Source organism: Helicoverpa zea, chromosome 14 (assembly GCF_022581195.2).
Source record: "Helicoverpa zea isolate HzStark_Cry1AcR chromosome 14, ilHelZeax1.1, whole genome shotgun sequence".
NCBI lineage: Eukaryota > Metazoa > Arthropoda > Insecta > Lepidoptera > Noctuidae > Helicoverpa > Helicoverpa zea.
The window spans coordinates 4,177,968-4,200,723 of record NC_061465.1 but is presented as its reverse complement, the minus strand read 5'-3'; the positions used below and the strand labels follow the sequence as shown (position 1 = coordinate 4,200,723).

Genomic DNA, 22,756 nt, shown 5'->3' with positions numbered 1-22,756 from the left:
TTAAATTATGAAATAACAAGATTTATGGTCTTTGTGTACAAGAACGATGTAGAAATAAATATATTTTGAATGTTAGTAAACGAGAAAAAAACAACTAACTAAAAGTATTTCCTTCCGCTAAATTGCATTTTTTAACATCATTGCATTTAAAAAAATAAATTAGCCACGCACCTACCGAATTAATTGTTTTTAAACATACATGTTAATTGAGAAGCCTCCAATAATAATAAAAATTGTAATTGAATAAACACTTAAAACATTAAACATAGGTCTATCAATAAATGTATAAATTAATTATTCCATAATCGTTTACCTACTATATTATGATTTTATTACCTTTGCTCAGCTCGTAACTACTGATGAATAGTTTTATAATAAAACTCGTGCTATGAAAAATGTAAAAATGCATTACAAACGTTTATGAGAAATGCAGCAATCCTAATTTTATGGTAGAATATCTACCAATACGATTAAACAAAGTGAGGAGGTCAGTCACTTCATATTAAACACTAGTACTTACCTACTCAGCTGCATCCAGCTAGACTGAAAGCCGACTCCAAGATATCTGGGAAAGAATATGCAGATGACGATGGCCTACCCATACTATAGCAGATTCTGTCACGGGCATAGATAGAAGTTTAAACATTGTTCTTTATGTTCACGCTAATACATTTACCTTTCACTACAATACAATCAACAAATTCAATTAATTAAAACAACTTCGTACCTATTGTTTTTTACACGTACCACATAGAACGATAATATTTTCCTGATTGTGTCGCACGATACGGAAGTGTCGGTCCATTACACATTGTTATTATTATGTGGCTAAGATTATAAACTATTTCTAAGCCACAATTTATTAACTAGTCTATCCTTTATAAGGTGTTTCAATGGGAGTGCAGGCTTATTTCCGGGACATGTCACTGCCGCATTTCTGGTAGATCGTGATCGAAGCTGCTTCCGTGACTTTGTCAATGGTAGATCTGATATAGATAGCTAGCTTGCTGTGATTTTGCGGATCTTACCGGAACTTTATCATCTGCCTAGCCTTTTCCCAACTGTGCTAAAGTTGGCCTACAATCTCATCGGATTCAAATGAGTGTCATACTCAAAGTGTTGAATGGGAGAGCGAATGCCTCTCCGACTTCCACAGAAAAGAAGTCGGATCGCACGATACTTGGCAGGACTGATCTTGGAAAGAAATATGTAGGTATACAAAATTACCAAATAAAATTTTTGTTAAGTACATGCTTAAATAACAATACATATATATAACAATTTTTCTGGGTTGCCTGGGTAACTAGGTTGAGGAGGTCAGATAAGGCAGTCGCTCCTGTTAAAGCGCTAGTACTCAGCTGAATCCGGTTAGACTGGAAGCCGACCCCAACATAGTTGGGAAAAGGCTCGGAAGATGATGATGATGAATTTGACTGAAAACTGAGTTGTGGCCTCTGCTTCCCATGCAAAGTTAACGCAACTTTAGATTTAAGTTGAACAGTTACAGATTAATGTACCCATAATCACGAAATAGAATTGCTTTATTCATGTAGTTGCAATTCATTAGCGTCGAAACACTATTAGCAGTAAAATACGGTCTATAAACATGCACGCTGTACAATGCAATAGGTTCAAACAATGGAATCGTTTAAAAAGATTTTTTTGTACTAAGTATACTGAATCATCAATAATTTACTATGACTGTGGACGAGTTAACATTTCCTGAAGATGCCCCGTGGAGGGGCGAAATACGTGTCGAGAGTACAGTCGATTTATTATCTCGTACAATTAACGCTATATATTTTTCCGATAATTTTTTACTTATATCTGTAACTGCTTCTTGCTGGGGTGTCAAAATGTTTCTTAAAACCAAACTTCTAATTCTCCGTTTAGTAAAGGTAAGCGAGTGTACTAAACAGACAACGGACTACATATTACGGGCTATTAAGGTACAAACTGTTACTAAGTGCAACAAATAATTACGCCTTTAGCCCAGTAGGTATAATTAAGAATAAGAATAAGAATAATTTATTGTTTATAAATTACAAGCAATTGTTTTGATTCCTGAAACTTACACTAGGATTCCCTGTGTCGTAAGTTCCAGGCTCATTCGTTGTCACTTTTACAATTCATGTACAGATTTTGAGGTACTAAAGAGTTAGTTAGAGTTACAGTTATGTTATTCCATTGTCCTGCCTACTGCCGGTTAAACGGAAAATAACTGTGATTTCAATCTAATATTACGCTACAGGTTATCTGCATAATAAGATACTGGGACACCTTGGTTATTATTAACCTTTATTATAATATCGATTTATCATTCAATGCTGGAGCATTTTTGCATTGATGCATTCAGCATTATTTAAGTAGATATGTAGGTACATTTACAATGACATTGCTATTGTAGAATATTTTTACTCCCCTGAGTCCTCCAAATCTAATCTCATTGTTTTATGGCTATAGGTATGCCTAGTTTCTGTAGCAATGAATATGATCTGCCCTTATTTTATTTCCGTATCCTTTCCTAAATTAGAAAGAACCACTTCAGCGCGGCAAATTATTTGCCGACAACTGTATTAGATGAAATTTCAGTTCACTTACACATTTACTTCACATCATGATCATCCTCTTGCCCTTATCCTAATTTTATTTGGGGTCGACGCGACGTATTTACTTCTTCCACATTCTTGGATCTGCCATCACTTTACAAGTGACATTCTTTCTATAGACAATTTAAGTCATCCATCGTTTCTTTGGTCATCCCCTTCAATGAGACATTATATCGTTAATGTAATCTGTTGTTATTATCCTGTACAATCCTATTACATGATCGGATATAACTGTCAATGCGACGAAATACATCCGTTCACGAATTGCTAATTGCTATTAATACTTTAATTGCCACAACAAGGTTGTTACAGATGATTTTTAGCTGTCTATTTCATGTCTAGAAGTTAAACGGGGTTACCTATTTGGGATAAGTTATGAATAGCAAATTAAAAACGTGTTAATGCGTTGTGTGATGTGTTAACAAATGATTGTTGCGTTATATAAGTAGTTCTATGAAGATTGAGAGAAATACAATTGTATTGAGTTCTCTCTGAAGAAATATACCATCGATCGTCTTATTAACATTATTGTGAGGGCTCAGTCTTCTTCTTCCTTTCCTGTTCCCGATTTGTTCGGGGTGCGCGCAATCTGTTTTGCAGCTTCGATTGCTCTGACCACCGTCGTACTGAAATCCACTTTCTAAATTCCCTTATGCCAATAGATCTCTACAGCGCTTAATAATAAAAAATCCTACCCTAAAAACTAATCTCTTGTCCTGCAAAGATATCGATGTATTTATGTATTAGAATGACTATATGTACATATTATGTATTAGAATGACCTACCTCGGAACATTAATAAATTGCAACAATGCGTTTACAGTCGTTTATCGTGACAGTGGTCGGAATTAACTATTAATTCACAAACAAATGCATTTAAATCAATCCTTTACTAACCATAATATTATATAGGTACCTACGCAGATATTTATTTTGCTAATAGTTCACCTTAATAGCATAAAGGTGTGCACATAATGAGATATATGTTTTAGTTCTTTTAACAAACTTATAATTGCATTTCCATCGCTACAGCCTTTTCATCGTCCCACTGCTGGACACAGGCCTCCTCTCACATGGAGAAGGATTGAACGTTAATACTTACATTTCCATATATCAGATAAAAAAATATATTTTAAAACATTTAAACATTTGTTATGCCTCAAGAGACTACTGATCAAATTAAAAGGGGTACAAAGACAGTACCAGAATTTGAGAAATCACACAAGGTAGGTACGTTTCACCGGTTGCTGAAAGTTCTTCAGAGTTTTTTTAGAAACGTGGGTGAAACCGTATTGCACCTAACGTATAAAATAGATTCTGTATTATAGTAACATTTATGCCACTATGACCGCAGCTTAGTTCAGCTGCACAAAGGTTTAACATAATTTTATTACGTCTAACTAAGGCGACACAGCCGGATACAATACACTATGCAAAAGGCTGATATAATTAGTTCACAAGAATAAATATTCCTACTCATAAAACTGCACGGTAAAACCTCTAGGTTTATTCTTCTCCTAACTTCTGAAAAAAAGTTTAATAAATGTGATAAACTTTTTATGTTGGTTCATCTTTCCTGTTTTTCTATTCTTATGCAAATCCCTATTTTAATGGTTTTTAGAATGTTCATTTAAGCACGTTCACACTATCGGATTTTCCACCCTTTTTTCCCAAGCAGATCGTACCGGCCGCTGTCAAACAATTGACAACTACAGATTCGAACGATGACATGTAAAACCGACAACAGGTTTTTTTTTGTCGCCCGTAAAAAAACCGATCCGGAAATTCGATGGTGTGAAAGCACTGTAAAGCATTCAATTCAGTTGTTTGAAATAACACAACAATACCAACAAAATAAAGTTATCTAAATAATATATGAAATGAACGCCAGAATGCTTTGAAACCACATTTATTTGATAAGAGATATTTCGGTCCAGCACGTTACTTTATGCAATAAATATATTTTGGTGCACAAATCAGTGCAACTAAATATTTCAGTGTATTACAGCTTTTGCCATTCCTAGCATTGGCAGTTTACCAAAACACGTGTAGAACGGCTATTTCGTTTTAGAAATTTGTGTGAAAATAAATGTGTGTTTGATGATGCTGTTTTCAATCTCAGCTCCAGGCATACATAATAGGTTTTACATCACTTTTTATCGGGCTACTAAGGTCCTTTTTAATACCTACAATACAAACTTTTAAAAATAGGTAGGTTATTATATATTTTTTAAATCATGAAAGGATTATTTTAAAAACAATATATTTTGCTAAAAATATTAATATACTTTTATATATACTTTAACGATGAATTTGTGGATCGTAATTATAATCTAAATGTACAGATTGTACGTACTCGCCGCCCTGCAAGGCTTTCGCAACAAAACGGTCGCATTTAAACGATTTATCTATTTAAATCTAGACTCCACACCTTGACATTCCTTGGTGTGCCTACAGCTTTATAAAACAAAGTCGTAAATAAAACAATCGCTATTTATATTAAGACTGAATTCATTACTCCTTATTGACATCATACGGTGGATCTTAGGGCATATGCACACCACGTCTTTGAAACGCGCCGTCGACGCGCGTTTCGGGAACGCGCGTCGCCGGCGCGTTTTTATCCTGCAGAGCAGTTTGTTGTCGTTTGTATCGATACAAACGCGCGTTTGCATCGATACAAACGCGCGTTTGCATCGATACAAATGCGCGTTTGCATCGCTACACACGCGCGTCTGTATTTATACAGGTGTGCAAAGGTCTACAGGCTGCGCACATACGTAGATTTGACCAATTTAGGCGGCCAAAAATATTTTACAATGTATTTCGTTTTTTCTATCTTTATTTTATCATTATTTTATTATTTATTTTATTTAAGCATTGTATTTTGATAATAAGCATGTTTTATTGAAAAAAACCGTAAATATTTTTTTTTTAATGTAGAGTATCATATATTTTCATTTTAAAAGTAGTTATGATATTTTTTATTATATATTTAATGTAGTAAAAAAAAAATTAATATTTTTTTATTCCTCACTTTCTGCCTCTGATATATCAGACTCTGTGTTTGATTCAGCTGGTAGTAGCATATTTTATTGTTTCAGGGCAAAATAATCTTGTTTTGATGTTTTTTTTTTGTTGGTCACATTTCTTCAGTTTCGTATTTCTTTAGTTTTCCTTCGTTTAGTCCTCTCACTACAATCTTTAAGTGATTTAGATGGCCGCCCCGGTCGATTTCCAACACTTGTCGGGCGTTCAAATGTTCTGCTTAACCAATTCTCATTAGTTTTAAGGATTTTTTTTACAGTTTCAGTTTTTTACTTTCGTAGCTATTTTAAAATATGCAAATCTTTGTTTAAAACTGCTTATATTATCAGGTGTGTCACCCTAATAGGTCAAAAGTTAGTTTCCTAGGTAATTTAGTTTTTCTTCCAAATTAGTCAGATCTTGCTATTGTATTTTATTGTAAATATAACGTAGGGTCACTATTTTTACGCCAGAGGTACTCAAAACAAAAAAAAATGCACTTTGTGACATTTTAAAGAAAAAAGTATTTTATTTTTGTATGAGCTTCAAATCTTAAAAAGCCTGTAAGTCGGACATCCGCAGCTATCCGCAGCCAAAAAATATGTCGTAAGCTAGTTTAATATGTCAAATATCTAAAACTAAAAAAAATGTTACGCGGTCGAACGCGATAATATAACAAAATTGTGTTTAAACAAGAAAATTACTAAAAAAATATTTTGCTTACACACCCTCTTTTAAAATTAAAATAATACTATAAAAAATTAAGTGATCACACTTAAAATATATTAAAATATAATAACTGTTACCTACACAACTCGAATCCATCATAATAGTTGCTTAATATCAATTAGATAGCACAAAAATAATTTTTCTTTAATACCGTCTACCGAGATCTCTAAAAACGTATAACGTAAAATTTGCACTAAGGTCAAGTTCCAACTCCTGGTGCAAGCGCATATCGCATGTTTGGTAGGTAGATGTGGTAAATTCTTATTGCTGGGGTATTCCTCTTTCCATTTTACCCACAATTTGATGATAACCTTTATTTAAAAAAAAAAGACTTTTGGCCAGCTAAATTGCTCAAATCTACGTTAGTGCTGCGTCTAACTCGCGTGCGTATCGCGTCTGTATCGATACAAACGCGCGTCGACGGCGCGTGTAAAAAACGCGGTGTACATAGGCCCTTAAGGAACTTATTAACACACCATTTTTTCATATTTAAATAAATAAGACACAAATGTTCTCTAGTTTATTGTTATGAGATTAAAGAGAAAGAATTGATATTTTTATACCAAAGGATAAAGTAATTTCTGTAGAAAATAAATATTGTTTCCTCTTTCTAGCTTGCTGATAAACTTCCAGAGCAAGTGGCAGAGCGAGGCATTCAGAAGAAGATCGAACCCGCGTACCACATCCAGACAATCTCTCCTAAGGATAAGGAGCGTACCCTCGAGTTCCTCAGGAGGTAAGAACTGTAGAACGAAGAGTAGGAATGTAAATGCAAATATCATTGTCATCAATGTCAGCAACAATAAATAATCAAGAGAAGTTAACTTTTCTAAGAAAGAATCAATTAAAATTAAGTGAACAAATAGATAGATGATTGATGCAATAAAAACAGCAACAACTTAATCTTGTAAAAACAACAAGTATTCAGTGATAATCAGATTAATAAGTCGTATTTTTAAATAATTTTGCATCAGATTCTACGTTGCTGTTATATCATTTTTGATCGTTTGTTTGTCTATGTTGTAGTGACTTCAAAACAAGTTTCTTTCGATCAGAAAACCCGTCAATCTATAGTAATACTATACTAAGAGGAAAACTTTGTTTGTTTTGATGGTAATGGATAAACTCAAAAACTACTGGACCGATTTTAAATATTCTTTCACCATTAGAAAGCTATATTATCTGCGAGTAACATAGGTTATATTTTATCCCGGTGCGGGCAGTAGCTCCCACGGGACGCGGGTGAAACCGCGGGAAAGCGGCTACTAATAATAAAACTACCGTTTCATCTTCAGACTGGACTTTGTCCAATCTAAATAAAGCAACACCATCGTTATAAACTGCATCTGTTGACTTAATAAATGTCATTGAAGTGTCATCAAATTAAACTATGAACTGCCGCTCATTACACTAAGTATTTCATATTAGATTGATGAAAGCTGTCCTCTAACAGGGTTAGGGATGATTTATATTAGGCCGGGCCGTGTCCGGGGCGTGCCGTGTACGTGGCTCGTACGGGGCACGGATGTGAAACGTTACATACATTTTGTATGAAGCAGTTTATTCCACACCGTGCATGATCCGTGGCCCGTCCGGGCCACAAACGACGCTTGTTTTTAGAATTTCGTAAAAGCCCGGACACGGCACGGCACGGCCCGGCCTAATATATAAATCAACCCATTACGTTTTCTTCACTTAATTTTCATTCGGTGGACATCGTGAAATGTCAATTAAATTAAATTCAAAATTTTAGCAGCAATTTACTAAACTTACCGGCTATGATCCATTTGGTCTTCAGAACTCAACTGGTACTTTTCAAGTACATCATCAGATCAATCATCATCAATTTTAGTGAGTAGGTTGGTTGGGAAGGGCTAGGCCGATGATTTAGATTTACTTTTGAAAGTCACAGTCAGTTTGAATGGAGACAAAATAAATATATCGTTATAGTTCACTGCCCTTCATGATGAAACCGCAACCAGGAACTAAACTACAGAAATCTTCCAGATTCTTCTTCCGCGACGAGCCGATGAACGTAGCGGTGAAGCTAATAGAGTCTCCAACCAGTCGATGCCATGAACTAGAAGAGTATGCAGCCAGCTCGCTAGACCAAGGAGTATCGGTGGCCGCTGTCGATGACAATGGAGAATTCGTAGGAGTCATCATAAACGCACTCATTCACCGAACGGTAAGAATAATTGCTTTGAAAGAGATAGTACGAATTTTAGTATGTTGTTATTTAATTTAAGTACCAACACACATTTTATTATGTAATTTAAGTACAGCTGATCCAATTCTTGTTCCTCGAAGTACAATAACAATAGTTTTTTCAATGTTTCTATGGTCTCGTCAAATATGTTTGCCACTCCGAAGCTGGCAACAGACTTCACGATAGTCAAAATCAAACTGTGAATACTCGGATGTTGGTAGTTATTACCTTCTCATAAAGCAGTGGATGCCAGTTGCTGAAGATCGAGCAAAGTAGCGAAACTTGAGGAGGCCTTTGTCCAGAAGTGATATCTTTCGGTTAACACGACCATCCCATATCCCCAAGTGCGAACATTTCATATTTTTATTAAATAATGGGCTTGATTGATGTTACGATTAATCTGTTTCATAAGACTTATGGAGCTGCGTTCTTATTTTTTATTTGATGTCATATTGTCGTCTGCACACTGCATATTAACGAGGATTTGAGGATTGAGGACCATACCGTGCCCATGCCTTAATTGATCCTCATTGTACGATTATGGTTCGAATAATATCATGACGTTCGTGATACATTTTTAATTAGTGCAGGTGTTCCATCGTTTGTATGCTACCTTGTCAATGTTACCATTTCTGAAGGAAACGTTACCTCCGCTTTGATTTGTAGGCAATATCTATACTCTCATTTATACGTATAGCTACAACTTTTGTTATGGTTTTTTCTGGTAAAAGGCTGGATCAACCAACAGTGAAAAAAATAAACACAACTGCGTAAATTAAAAGTTTAGCTTCCATTATTGTACCTAATATATCGTAAGATCCATTAACTTACTTGTGCTTTAGAAAATAAACAAATTCAATAACAAAGTTTGTTATTTGTTTGAAATGTTACAAAACTTTTGCATCATGTTTCGTTGACGAAGGCGAACACAATGAAAGCTTACTCTCAAGGAAATCCGCTTAACAAAGTGTTTCAATATTAAATTAATGTAACAAACTTGCCCGTTGTTTTTGTTTGTTAACATTTTATGGCATATTGATAGATTAATACCATGTGCTTCTGTTTTTAAGACTATCTAAGAAAGTCTTGAGTACTTGGGAAACATTATTTTTAAAGTGTTGACGTTAATTTATCTAAACTTTAGGTCCTAGAGTATATCTCAATTTTCACAACTCCTTTCAACAATAATTTAATTCAAATTAGTACTTAAATTCGTTAATGTTTTTGCGCATGTTATGATGCAGTTATGCAGCAAAAACCAACATTTGATTTAATTTATTTACCTCTCAATTCATGTTCCCATGAAAATAAATCTTCTTGTTTCAAGGAATGATCTAGATTCCATCTAAATGCCAATTAATACCGATCCAAGGGCGAAAACGAAAGGGTTTCGCATGACAGGCAAGCACGATCTAATGACTGGGATATTTAAATAAGATTCGAATAGTCTCAGTGACATCGGTATCACGAAAAAATGCGGAAACTATCCTTTCACTTTAACCTTTGCCTACAAAGTCAATGATAGATATTTGCATAGGGCGATTAATCAGCAATATCATGAGTACGATCGAAGCTATCATAATGATTGTTAGATTTACACTGTAGTATATCAACAGACATTGTAATAGGTACTCTAGCAAACTTCATGATCTTAATAGTTACTTCTCTCAAAAAAACCGACCGAGTCGGGCTTTGCACAAAAAGGCAATTGTGTATGAAAAGGCCAAAAATCATGTTTGCTCCTTTTCAATAGGAGCCCACTAAAACATTTATTCACGGTTCATAAGGTCTGGTGGCAGACGGACGGAGTAACTGACGGACAGTGTCTTAGGAATAGGGTCCCATTTTTCCTTTGAACCGAAAACTGGCATATTTTCTTATACTAAGTGTCTTGATAATAGGGTTCCATTTTTCCCTTTGGATACGAAACCATAAAAATGGCATGTTTTATTATACCAAATTCAAATGTCACCTTTTACAACAGGACGAAGAAGAACCAGACAAAGTAGAGAGTTGCCCAAACGAGAAGTTCAGGCGCATACTTCGAGTCCTCCAGCATTTGAACGATGAAGCCCGCATTTGGGAGAAGGTTCCAGAATCCTGCAAGTCCATGCTAGAAGTGAGGATCGCGTCCACACACTCTGAGTGGCGAGGGCGACGGATTATGAAGGTCTTGGCTGAGGAGTCAGAGTGAGTAGAACAGTTCTTTTTTTAATAATTAGTAGAGGAGAAATTGGATTAGGGAGACCTTGTAACTTGTCACCCAAAAGTCAAAGTCAAATCATTTATTTCATTTAGGCCTTATGAATGTCAAAAATATAACTAAGTTTGATGATAAAGGGGTGATACTTTCACGTTAACGATTTTTCAATTGAATATTTTGTATTTATTTTGTTATTTATGCTCTGTGGTCAGGAATTCTAGCTACCTACATAAAAATGTGGTATTTCTCCAATCAAAACAGAAAACATTAGGTACTTTATTTTACTTAAAGTTTTCAATAATAGTTGAATATGTCAACTTTTTCAGACGTCTATTCTAATTTTTATGAATAGCAAAAAAATACTAAGTACCATTTTGTGCATCGGTCCCGTTACAACGTCACGAGCTTATGAACTTTTAAAACTAGGTGTAGTCTAATTGACATTTAGATTTAGATCGATTACTATCTTTAAATATATAACAAAAAATATGCATTATTGCCCACGCTGATATGCACAAAACTACCTGCTTTAATGTTGAATAAATAGACATTTAATTATCTAACGAGTAAATAAAATGCTTTTTTTATCTGAACATGAAATAAGTTGCGATAAGAAATTAGGAGATAATATTCAGTTACATACGTAATAATGATGAAAAATATTTTAATTTATGGAAATAGATTTAATTCACTTCTTGAAGTTAGCCGTGAGAAAATTCTGCTCGATTTTTTATTGAGACATTAATCTTTTCTGAAAAAGGAAATACCTACCCTGCGACTTCTGTTTTACCAAATTTCAGTTTAAAATACAGCCGCCATTTCCAGGCCACTGGATTTAAATGTCGATTCTGCTAAAGATGTCAATGATTCTAAAGCTAAATATTCTTCTCTTTTAAAAGCAAAATGTTTTTCCTCAAAATGGCGTATGTATTATAAATACATCTTATCTGTTCTTGACAGACACAAAACTTGAGTCGTCAAAATGTGTCACCGAAATTATAAGCTTCGCAACTGTCGAGAGCTCTAGAACTTTGCGTCTAACAAGTTCTTACTTATTGTTAGAACTTTGTTTCTGATATGCGCGAGTTGAACATTGAATGACAGCTTTCAAACAGCCTTTAGAAGATAATTTGGAAATTGAAACTAGAGAAAAGATATTCCTTCTATGTGACCGTAAGCTTTTTACTATCCCAATTCCTGAGGGCTGATATAAAGTGATAACGGGTTTATGTGATTTGATTACACCTGAAGGTACGAGTTTCTATATTTACGCAATGGTTTTTTTCATCCGCGCGCCATTTGGCCTAAAATTGTACTTTTCAAACCACTGTTTTTCATTACCTAATTAATGAAATACAGAAAAACGTGGCATTTTGAAAGTTAAACAAAATATATTGAGCAAAAAACCAAAGCAATTTTAGTACTTACATATATTATCTAAGTAATAATTAATTAAGTACCCGTTTTTTTAGCTTTATGTAAAGTTCAGTAGGTAGATGATTTTGACTACCAAAAAGCCTTTTTTACATGATAATTTTAATGTAATCGTTAACCCGTCGCGTCGTACTGTTTTTTATAGTTTTATATATTGCAAAGCCTTGACCAGATTTTATTGTTTTGCTAATTAAAATTATATAAGGCGCTAATAACAATGCATTTTGAAATACATAATTTAATATTTTATTCTTGTGTTTAGAATTCAGAAAATACATCCGTTGTTGTTTAGACATACTTATGTAGGTATTGAAATTAACGGACTAATAAAGAAAAAATCGCACATTAACTACTTATTCGCCCCATTCTAAGTCACATTATTTAATTCTACAACCTTAAAATGTCATTGACCACGTTTGCTGACGAAAATGTGCATTTTACAATTTTTTACGTCAAGTCAAGGAAGTTCAAAGTCTGACTGAAATAAAAATGAATTAAGAATAAAGCTGAAGAATTTATGTGCAATACTTACATATAGGTACAGGAAGGAATTTTATTCAGTGCGCAAACTTTGTCATACTTAGCCTTAAAGCTTATTCATTGCATTACACAATATAAAACTGATTCGTCCCCGTTTTTCTGTATCCTTCCCAATGTCAAATCTGTACAAATATATTGCACTCGTACATAAAATGCTCCTTTAGTTTCAAACATGCAAATAACGTTAATAGATTTATAAATAATGCCGCATAGTAACAGCATCAATTTGTTCCAGATCTATCTTACAAAAATAGACTAAAAATTGTTAAAATTATTGTAATAACCTCAATTTTGTTTTTATGATATTCAGTTGTGTTGAATTGAGCGTGCTTCACAAAAAATGCATACGTTTAGTAATCTCAGATTAACATCTAGAAGAACTAGTTCCATTCCAGTCTCATGTCTGACTCAAGGTCTGCCCGTCAAAAATGTAATATTAATTGTTTAAGATTATTCATACAAAGCTAAGTACCTTAAGTATTCATAGAGAACTTTTAAACAGCGCTTTTACATTGGTACATTTTTGTCATGTGAAGCAAAACTGTGCGTAAATGCGCGACAGATTTCAGAAAGAGCAATTTTTATTTATTTAAACATACACACTAGCATTATAGTTGTCCAATACAACAGTGGTGTCTGTCGCTTGGGTTCAAAAGTTATCTTTGCACTGGTAATTCTAATTTTGAATTGAATTGTACAAACCGAGCGATGTCGCTCGCAAAATCCTCCTGAGAAAGCGCTGTAACATTGCATGAAAAATGCCGAGACTAGGAAAAATAAACAAAACAAAATTGAGCGCAGTTTGCAGAAAACCTAGATTTTTGCCCATTGCTGCTTTATTAAATCAATTAACTACTTGTAATTCGAAAGTTGCAGAAAGCAGAATACTTAAACCCATCTTCCATAACAAACCATCTCCCATGTATTTAGAAATGAAGGTCCTGAAAATGCCCTGTATTGCTTGCTTACATAAGAATAATAATGATAGAATCGTTAAAAAAGCTTTTGCCCTACTGACACAATAAAAACAGTCGGTATAAGTAATACAATATTCTCGAAGGATCAGTAGGCGGTTGGACTGAAGTTTTTCTTACAAGCAAAAAATAAATATCTGATTGATTAAGTAATCATGTACCGGAACTCTTGTCGGTGTCGAATGAAGTTCATTTAAACTGAAAAAATATCTCAATTGATTCAGATAGATCTAATTTAAACTTTTTTGTTTAAGTGTAGGTAGGTACTCTTTTTTCCTGTACAATTTTGAATATTTACATAGTTTTCTGCCAAAGATATACTTACCTAATAATATTTTCATGGAAAGTAACCAAACCTAACGAAACGAAACAAGGTATTATATATATTATATATTAACGTTCAATTGTATTTGGGCACCTGACAACAGTTGTAAAAAACTTGAAATTGATAGTGTCATAAAAAGTGTTTCAGCTTACCTATTAAGTTATTATGAATCATACCACCTTCGTCTGCTGACCTATTGTTTTTCAAACAACTCGTTCATATTTATATCTATAAAAAATATAGACATCTGATATAACTAACAACCATAAAAGACCATTGATTAAATACTTTTTGATTAATTCTAGCAATAAAATAACGATGATTCAAACTGCAATCTCAATAACACATCATTCTAAGAAAAAAACTTAAAGGATATTATGCGGCTATTTCCAATCATTACATAGGTACGAGTATTATTGGTCAATCACAATCATAATAAAACGAGATGTTATTCATGACAGAAATAGAACAAATAAATATCAGATTTCAATAGGACTGACAATCATGAATATTTAAATTTAAATGCATATGAAGCACCTATAGAACCCCCTAAGACTGCAAACTTTTAATCGACCGGTAGTTTGATCGGGGTCTCGATCAGGGGCCCGATTCTCCTAAGTTAATAATGTCAAAATCGAATAGAAATCGAATCGCAATATGATCGCAATAGCAGTTTTAACCATATCGGGCATTCGGCTACTAATAAAAGACCAATCGTATTCGATTGACATTTGATTGGTGTGCGATTGGTCTGCTATTTTGGTAATTTTGGTCTATACGGTAGTTTGCTGTACAATCATTTTGCAATCGTAAATCATTTGCAGACAAAATGATTCATTATTGAATGACAGAAAAGGATAAAAACGTTTATTTCAAAGAAAAAATAGCGGAATGCCACATACGCTTCAATCGTAATCGAGTCGGGATCGGCAGGCCCGCCGTAAGCGGGCGTGCAGCGCGTGCACAGCACGCGGGCGGCACGTCCTAGGGGGCGGCAAATCTAGCGAGTTATCACGTAATATTTAAAAAATACAATATCTTTTTACTTATGATTTGATTTCAATATTTCCGAACACAGCAATAGCGCTAAGAACTTACTTACACTGCCAGTTTCAGTTAGGTACATCTGTTAAAAGGACATTTTCAAAATAAAAGATTCTTAACCAGTGGCGTAGCGCGCGGCAAATGCTATTTAGGGGGCGGCAAAATTAAACCAATAAAATTTCGGAAAAAGCCGCCCTAGCTTTGGTCGTCTCCTATCAATTTTGACTGTTTCACCCTTTGCATCCCCAAAAAAATTCGCGCTCGCTGCGCTCGCGGCTCCATGTCAGATTTCGCATTTTATCTTAGTTTAATTGTTGAGGCATTCAATTCCGAAAAAATATTTTTCGCGCACGTCCGTTATGGCTTTTTATGATATGTTTACTTCAAGAAAACTCTAAGGAAAAAATCGCGCTCGCTTCGCTCGCGGCTTTTGCACTTCACTTCTGTGAATTTGTGTCTTTCTGTTAATTTACAGTGGTTTTTATTTGTTTTGTGTCCTTAGACTAAAAAATTTTCGCGCTCGCTCCGCTCGCGCTTCCTTACATATGGCATGTGTCTTATAAGTTGACTTTTCAACGGGAAACCCACCAAATAGCATATTTTACTGAATTTAAACATTGTTATAGATATTTAAGTGCGTTAGTTTAAGTTAATCACAATCTTTCAACACATAGAGGCCACTTGGGTAATGATTGCACTGCATTGATGCCCTAAGCAATTGCTTAGTTTGCTTATGGGCTAACCCAGGACTGCTTAGGTTACCTACTCTGAACATTTCAAGTACTTAAATAAAAAGTTATGTGTAATGTATGTTATGTATTGCAATAGTTATTTATCTAAAAGTAGGTGGGTTTTCTGCAATCAGAGCGGTGCATGTACATATTTTTTTCTGTTGGACTGTAACATGGATATGAATGGGCGGAGGGGGGGGGGGGGTCCGGACCCCCTGTATCCGCCATATTTTTTGACAAAACGTATGTAGTCGTAGGGCGGCATAATCAGTTTTGCACGCGGGCGAACAAACAGCTAGCGGCGGGCCTGGGGATCGGATATCAGTCGAATCGAGTCGAACGTGAATCGTATGTCGCTTAAGTAAAATTAGGAGAATCGGGCCCCAGCATAGAAATCAGATCAGGTAGGTACGTATATGGTACTTTACAATGATCATCTAAGTACTGACTACGAAGTTTGGTGGGTTTCACTATTACCTTCAAATTACCTTTATTAAGTATGTGTGTGTACGAAAATTTGTAAATAAATAAACTAACTTCTAACAATCCACGAGGGTCCTTCCATTTAACATCTATCAGGAAATTGTCCATATAAAACTTCCAGAATATCATAGAACAAAACATTCCAACCAGAATCAGCTTGTCATATCTAAAAAATGTGTCGCAGACGATGAATGCCATTATAATTACGAATACAAAGAATCTATCTGTCACAGCCACATCAGTTGTAATAGGATTGTTATGAAGACGTTATATAATAGCAGTCACAAGTAATAGTTGCGTAATTTTAGCAAATTACTATTACGTAAATGAAGACATCTTGACGCATTGTCATTGAATCATAATGACTTATCCGTTTTCGTAAGGCATGTGGTGCATATAAAGATACCTACTTATTTATTCATTGATCTGTGCTCCTTATCAATGAAAGTGCAGGAAATAGTTTTCACAAACGATTTTGTTATCAATCTCAAAGTATATTCGTATGAAATCTAGAATGTATAAAATCATGGTTACGCCTGGGGTTATTACTGCTTGGCCCTTTTTAATTTTCATAGCTACTCACATAGGTAAATCAGAGAATTTCAACAAACTGACAGAGTATTTGTGAATAAACGCGGAGTATAAAACCCCAGACACTTAGCGTGACTCCTGTTTTATTTCATAAAGGTTGATGAATAAATAACCCGCCAACATATATATCGATTTAATAGATGAATTAAGTGGCTTGCAGCATAAAAAAGTAATAACATTTTATAGCGATTTAATCGGTTACGGCCCTAACCTCTATCAACGATACTGCACGCAGCAAAAGGATGCAGGAATTGAATAATATCTATATTATTTTCTAAAAGAAACCTAAATATCTACTCCAAAAATATTGAGCAAAATATATAATACAATTTTATATAAGTTTCAGTTTCATAATAAAAGAGTACCTATAGGACAAAATATCAATAATTTAAATATAAATTCATCATGCCAATCTATAGAGCAATCCAAATGTATTTATTACTTATTCGAAACAAAGCCCTTACGTTAATTCATATTTCCGGTATCTAGGTTACTTATCGACAATTAATATTTTTCAGAATTTTTTTTAGCGCAATTTATTAAGCTAATTATATTTGTAAAACATAAATCAAACATATACCTACTCTAGCAATTTATTTCTTGGAGTTCAAGGCTTACAAGCAAAGCCACGTGGACGTTTCGGTTAGTCATCGATTAACAGTAGGTAATTAATTTTAACTATTTGCTAGAGTACATTGAATTCCTTCCGGCACTAACCATTTACTTATGCGCAAAAATGTAGTTTATTACCATAAGCGTGTCCATGAATATCTATACTAGCATAGTAAAGAGCAAACATTATTTTCTTCGTTTGTAGCCAAAAGGCTCCGAAACAGCTGAATCGATTTAAAAAATTCTTTCACTGTTGGAAAGCTACACTCTTCCCAAATAACATAGGCTATATTTTATCCCGGTACGGGCAGTAGCTCCCACGGGACGCGGATGAAAAGTAAGTAATATGTATAGCCTTAAGGCGACGAATTGGTAAACAATAATTCCATAACCGGCACGCGCACCTAAGGCGCCAAAAGGGGTCGGAGCGTCTGAGCGGGGCGAGGATAACAATACGCGCGCTAGCTTATAACTAAAAGTCGTAAGCGTCAAAATGGTTTTGTAATTTTATTATTTAGAAATGATAATTTGATAAAAATTCCTTCCACAATTTTAAAGAGTATGTATATACTCAGCTACTAAAAAAGTTAAGAGGCTTAAATCGGTCCTGTTTGCCCATAATATGTGAATCTCTTTTTAAAAAGAGGTATGTTTGATATATTTTTCTCTGTTATAAAAGTTACCTAATCATGTTTTGAAGTCTAGCAAAATAAGGTTTATATCATGAACTTTCAGGTAACCAAGTTGTATTTTGATCCGTTTTGTATTTACTGAGAAAAATTTAGATCCTTGGCGCCAAAGTTTCCAATTCGTCCTCTTAATAAGCCTTATACGGGTGTTTCATAAAGATAATGTTTAGGTTTAATTGGCAGTCATACCTACTTTATGTTGTGTCTAAGTCTATCAGACTACATTTAATGCATTGTATGTGCTTTTAAATAACTCCTCAAATAAAAAGGCCTTATAAAACAAGGGTAGTTTTTATAACGTGGGTAACGAAAAACAGACAGTGTTTCAACGATTTTTCCCGCGCGACGCCCGCGAAACCCTGCAATCAATCATGTAGTTGTTAATGTACACAGATAATGCAAGTCTAACATATAATTTGTTTATCAATATAGGAAGTGTTAAATAAAGCGTTCACTAATATAGAAGGTTAATCAATAAAGCGGGTTCTATATTGCAATCTAGTAGTTTCTAATGGTTTCGATTAGTTACATTAATGCACCTGTTCACACGTACCAGGTGCGAACGAATTAATGTTAGGAATAATGCATAAGATTAACCGATTACATATTTAACATAAGTTGAATTTATCCTAATTCAGAGTTTACATCTAGGAATTCTCCCCAACGATCGACAGAAGGCGCCTAACACCTAAGAGAAATACTATTCACTCACATTCACTTCCCTCGACGAAAAGTCTAAAAACCATGAAAAAAGTCAGATTGTGTTTTACTATCTACTGAATACAGAAAAAATCAGTTTAATATGATCCGGTAACTACGCTACTAATTTAATTTCACAGTGGTAAGTATGCGTATTGGTATAATTCGTCAATTTTTAATGGAACAACATTAATTAATTGATTTATTGCACTTCAATTAACTGAAGGAAATCATAAAACAAAATAGTGCACCTTAACAAAATAATATCCATTTGAAATCAGTCATCCTTCACAAATAAAACATGACATTAAGCTTATTAATACCAGTATGTAAATGTATCCTAGTAAATACTAAACAAACAGAAACTAGATCGATTCAAACCCCGAGGCAAATTAAATAATAACAGACAAAATCCTACAATTTAATTAAGACAAAATATTCGTTTACATACTTGATACAGACCAAATTAAGTTATTAATTACATACCCATATAGGTATCTAATTATAATTGTAATTTTACCGAGTACAAGTAGTACAAGTTTGTAATGACAGGGAATATACACACAGGGACAAGATATTATATAGATATTAAATTACAGTTGCTCAGAGTAATGCCATAACCTATCAAAACAGTTGATAGGCGAAAATGGCCAGAAAGCACGAATGCATCGACAAAGTAAACGTCAGTTTTCTAGCTGTTTATTAAAATTGTTTAATGTAATTAATTTTTAAGTCCAATTTTAAAAGCACACAATTGCATTCAGAAAAACAGCCGTTAAGGTTATCAGTGAACTTAAGTCTTGACTACGTATCTCAACCATATAGCAATCTAATCTAAAGGTAATAAAATATGATCTTCGTTAAATCATCATCATGCTCGTGCAATTAATTGTTCTTAGCTGAGTCAATACATTGGTACCACATTTATTGGACATAAAATATGTCTACTTACCACATTTATTTAACGTAAAATGTTTATGTCTTTATAATGTGTTAAGTAAATCGATTGCGATAAAATAATTCTACCTTTGTTTTATGTATAAAATACATAAATGGAGTCGTTATTCAGTATGTAGTTCCTTGTATTAAACGTATTGTCAACAGCTCTACGCGTTCATTGCGCAAATTGTTGCAGCATCACAAGGACTGAATCGTCACGAGACCGTTTCATTTGTTGACTAACATGCTATGGTATCTACTTTCTGATACACTACAGCTAAGTATCTAGTAATGGCGTCTCGAAAATTAATGCAATTACTTGAAACTTTTATTTCGTAAATATCTACAAGCCAAGCCACGACATGATTTGGAACGAAAGCGCAAACAAATGAAAACACCTATTCGGCCCTTCAAAGAAGCTAGACATTTTAATATTATCATAACTGGAACAAGTAGTACCAGCTATAAATATCTGAACTAAACATGCATGTTTGTTGACAGAGCAATTGAAATAAATAGGACGCTTAAAATGATTGCGATGTAATAGTCCCTCACAGTGTTTATAAACACAACAGTTAAAAAGATTTCTTAAGCGATATACCGCATATATTGATTAATAGCATTTTCACACTAGCGGATTTTCTGCTCGGTTTTTCAGCAAGGGAAATCTGATGACTACCGGTTCAAAGGGTGATACGTGAAACCGCGCGGAAAATCCGCTGGTGTAACGGCCCTGTAAATCATGAAATCTGAAACCATAAATGAACCTAGGATTTTATCGATCAAACCTATGTCTAAAAGATCTCAACGAATAAAAATATTTTTAAAAATCTCAGTAATTTCAGTACATCGGAAAATTGAGGATTGTTCTAGATTTTGTAACGATATAAGTACAAAGTTTTGGTCCCATGAACACAACACGTGTGATATAATATTCTATTGTAAATAGTTCACAAGGAAATCGTCCCTACTAGCATGTCAAATCGCGAATAGGTTGCGACTACTTAGACGTAATTACGTGTAAGATTGCTTCCTTGACTGTTTGTGATTAAAAAATATTTTGTCGTGTTCGCTTCTACCAGGAAAAGACTAGCCAATCTAATATGTCACAAAAGCTAAACTACTATACGATGTTCTTTGTACGAATTGCCTATTATTATACTTTTATGAAAAAATATTTAAATAGGCTTATTTACGTAATTCTTATTGCATGTTACATAAAAAGTTGTATTACGATTTTTTCCACATAAAATCATGGCCGAATTGATAACCGAGTGTTTTGACCTATCAATCACTTGATACAACTAGCCCCTAGTTACAATGGACCCCGATCGCTCTTTAATTGTTCCTTTAAATGTTCCAGACGTATCGCGAAACAAAATGGCGCTGGCACCATTCGCATGGACACAACTTCGGCTTTCTCAGCCCGCGCGGCTGAAAGACTTGGATACAAGAGCGTTTACTCCATCTTGTACGCGGATATTCCCGACGGCCCGCAGCCCGAAGCCCCGCACTTCGAAGCTAGCGTCTACCTCAAAGATTTGTAAGGTAAGGAACTCTTTTGTGTTCAGGTAATAGATACCTACACACATGCCAAGTTGAGCACCCCCACGAGCAAGGAATCATCCTCAACAACGAAAAGTTAACACAATGTATTTTCTTCAGAAGTTACCCTAACCTGAAATCTCATGTATCATGTTATTTCTAATTGTTTTTGTTTACTTCGGCTTTACCACGTTATGTTTACATTATATTCAAAGCTTCATATTTTATTTTCTGTACTTAAACAATATTTTTTTCTTTTCAGACTCTGCAAGAAGAAAATTCACATCGTCAATATTTAATATTCTATGGTGTCGAGATCAATTAGATAAAAACTACTTATTCACCTTACTATGCTCGATTTTACTCAAGCACAAAAATTGTAGCAGTAGTTAAAGGTAGTATGTGTATGAAAATAATAAAATTATATAATGACATGTATAATTTGTACCTGGTAAGTTTAAGGCTCATGAAATTGTGTTTCATACTTTGACGCGTTTTTATAATGATCATAGATCGATGGAAAATAATGTAGGATCGATGAGGCAGGGTATGTAATTGCTTCGCTGTTTGAAAATATAAGAGAAACTGCACATGTATAGTAACAGATTAGAGCACAAATAATTATGTGAAAATCTTAACATCTTAAACACCATGATACAAAACTGTAACAGTAGAGCAGCATTAATTTATTTCAATTTATAAAAATCTTTTGTCTTCCAGAATTATCTTAAAGCTTTAGTTTATATTTTTACTACACGGGCATCGCAGTTCTTCATTCCATAATTGGACGTAGTTATGCAGAAACGTTCCAACCCACAAGTCACCCGAAATCGAGTTATTGAGATTGAACAGCCTAAAATTTAGCATATGGTTATCTAAACTCAATATAATTCAACAATAAAACCTCTAGTACCTTTACTAGTTAGAATAAAAAAGAATACAACTGAAACGCGTAAATGCTTATATCTCAAATTCAAGTTTAATTTGAGATATAAGCATTTACGCGTACAGTGGGTTGGAACGTTTCTGCATAACTACGTCCAATTTTAGTTGATAGATTAGTTTTGTGGTGCCTTGTAAAATATAATAGCAACGTGCTTACCTGCAATAATATTGTAACAAAAGCTTTATTCGCGTATGTAGCATGTGGTTCTCTATCCATTAACTATATTAGTTATAATGATCCTAGTACCATGTTAATAAATATTTTTTTCCAAATTATTTATTAACATGGTCAGTGATAAATACCCAGTACCTATGCAGATGCTTCTCAGGAGCTAAAAAAAACATCTAAGGCCCAATGATTCAATTAAATAATATCTGTTATTAAAAATATATATATTTAAGGAAATAGATTCTCAAATTACATATGA

The 22,756-nt window shown here is 34.1% G+C and overlaps 1 protein-coding gene across 1 annotated transcript in view; it reads left to right on the top strand.

The window, feature by feature from the left end:
* LOC124636289 (arylalkylamine N-acetyltransferase 1-like) overlaps nucleotides 1-22,174 on the top strand; it is a 31,765-nt gene extending 9,591 nt beyond the window's left edge. Inside the window, exons 2-6 of the mRNA XM_047172324.1 lie at nucleotides 6,980-7,101; nucleotides 8,373-8,553; nucleotides 10,559-10,764; nucleotides 21,202-21,386; nucleotides 21,646-22,174. Of these exons, the coding sequence (XP_047028280.1) occupies nucleotides 6,980-7,101; nucleotides 8,373-8,553; nucleotides 10,559-10,764; nucleotides 21,202-21,385 (693 nt within the window). The 3' untranslated portion in view covers nucleotide 21,386; nucleotides 21,646-22,174. The remainder of the gene's footprint in view (nucleotides 1-6,979; nucleotides 7,102-8,372; nucleotides 8,554-10,558; nucleotides 10,765-21,201; nucleotides 21,387-21,645) is intronic.
* Nucleotides 22,175-22,756: the final 582 nt, after the last annotated feature.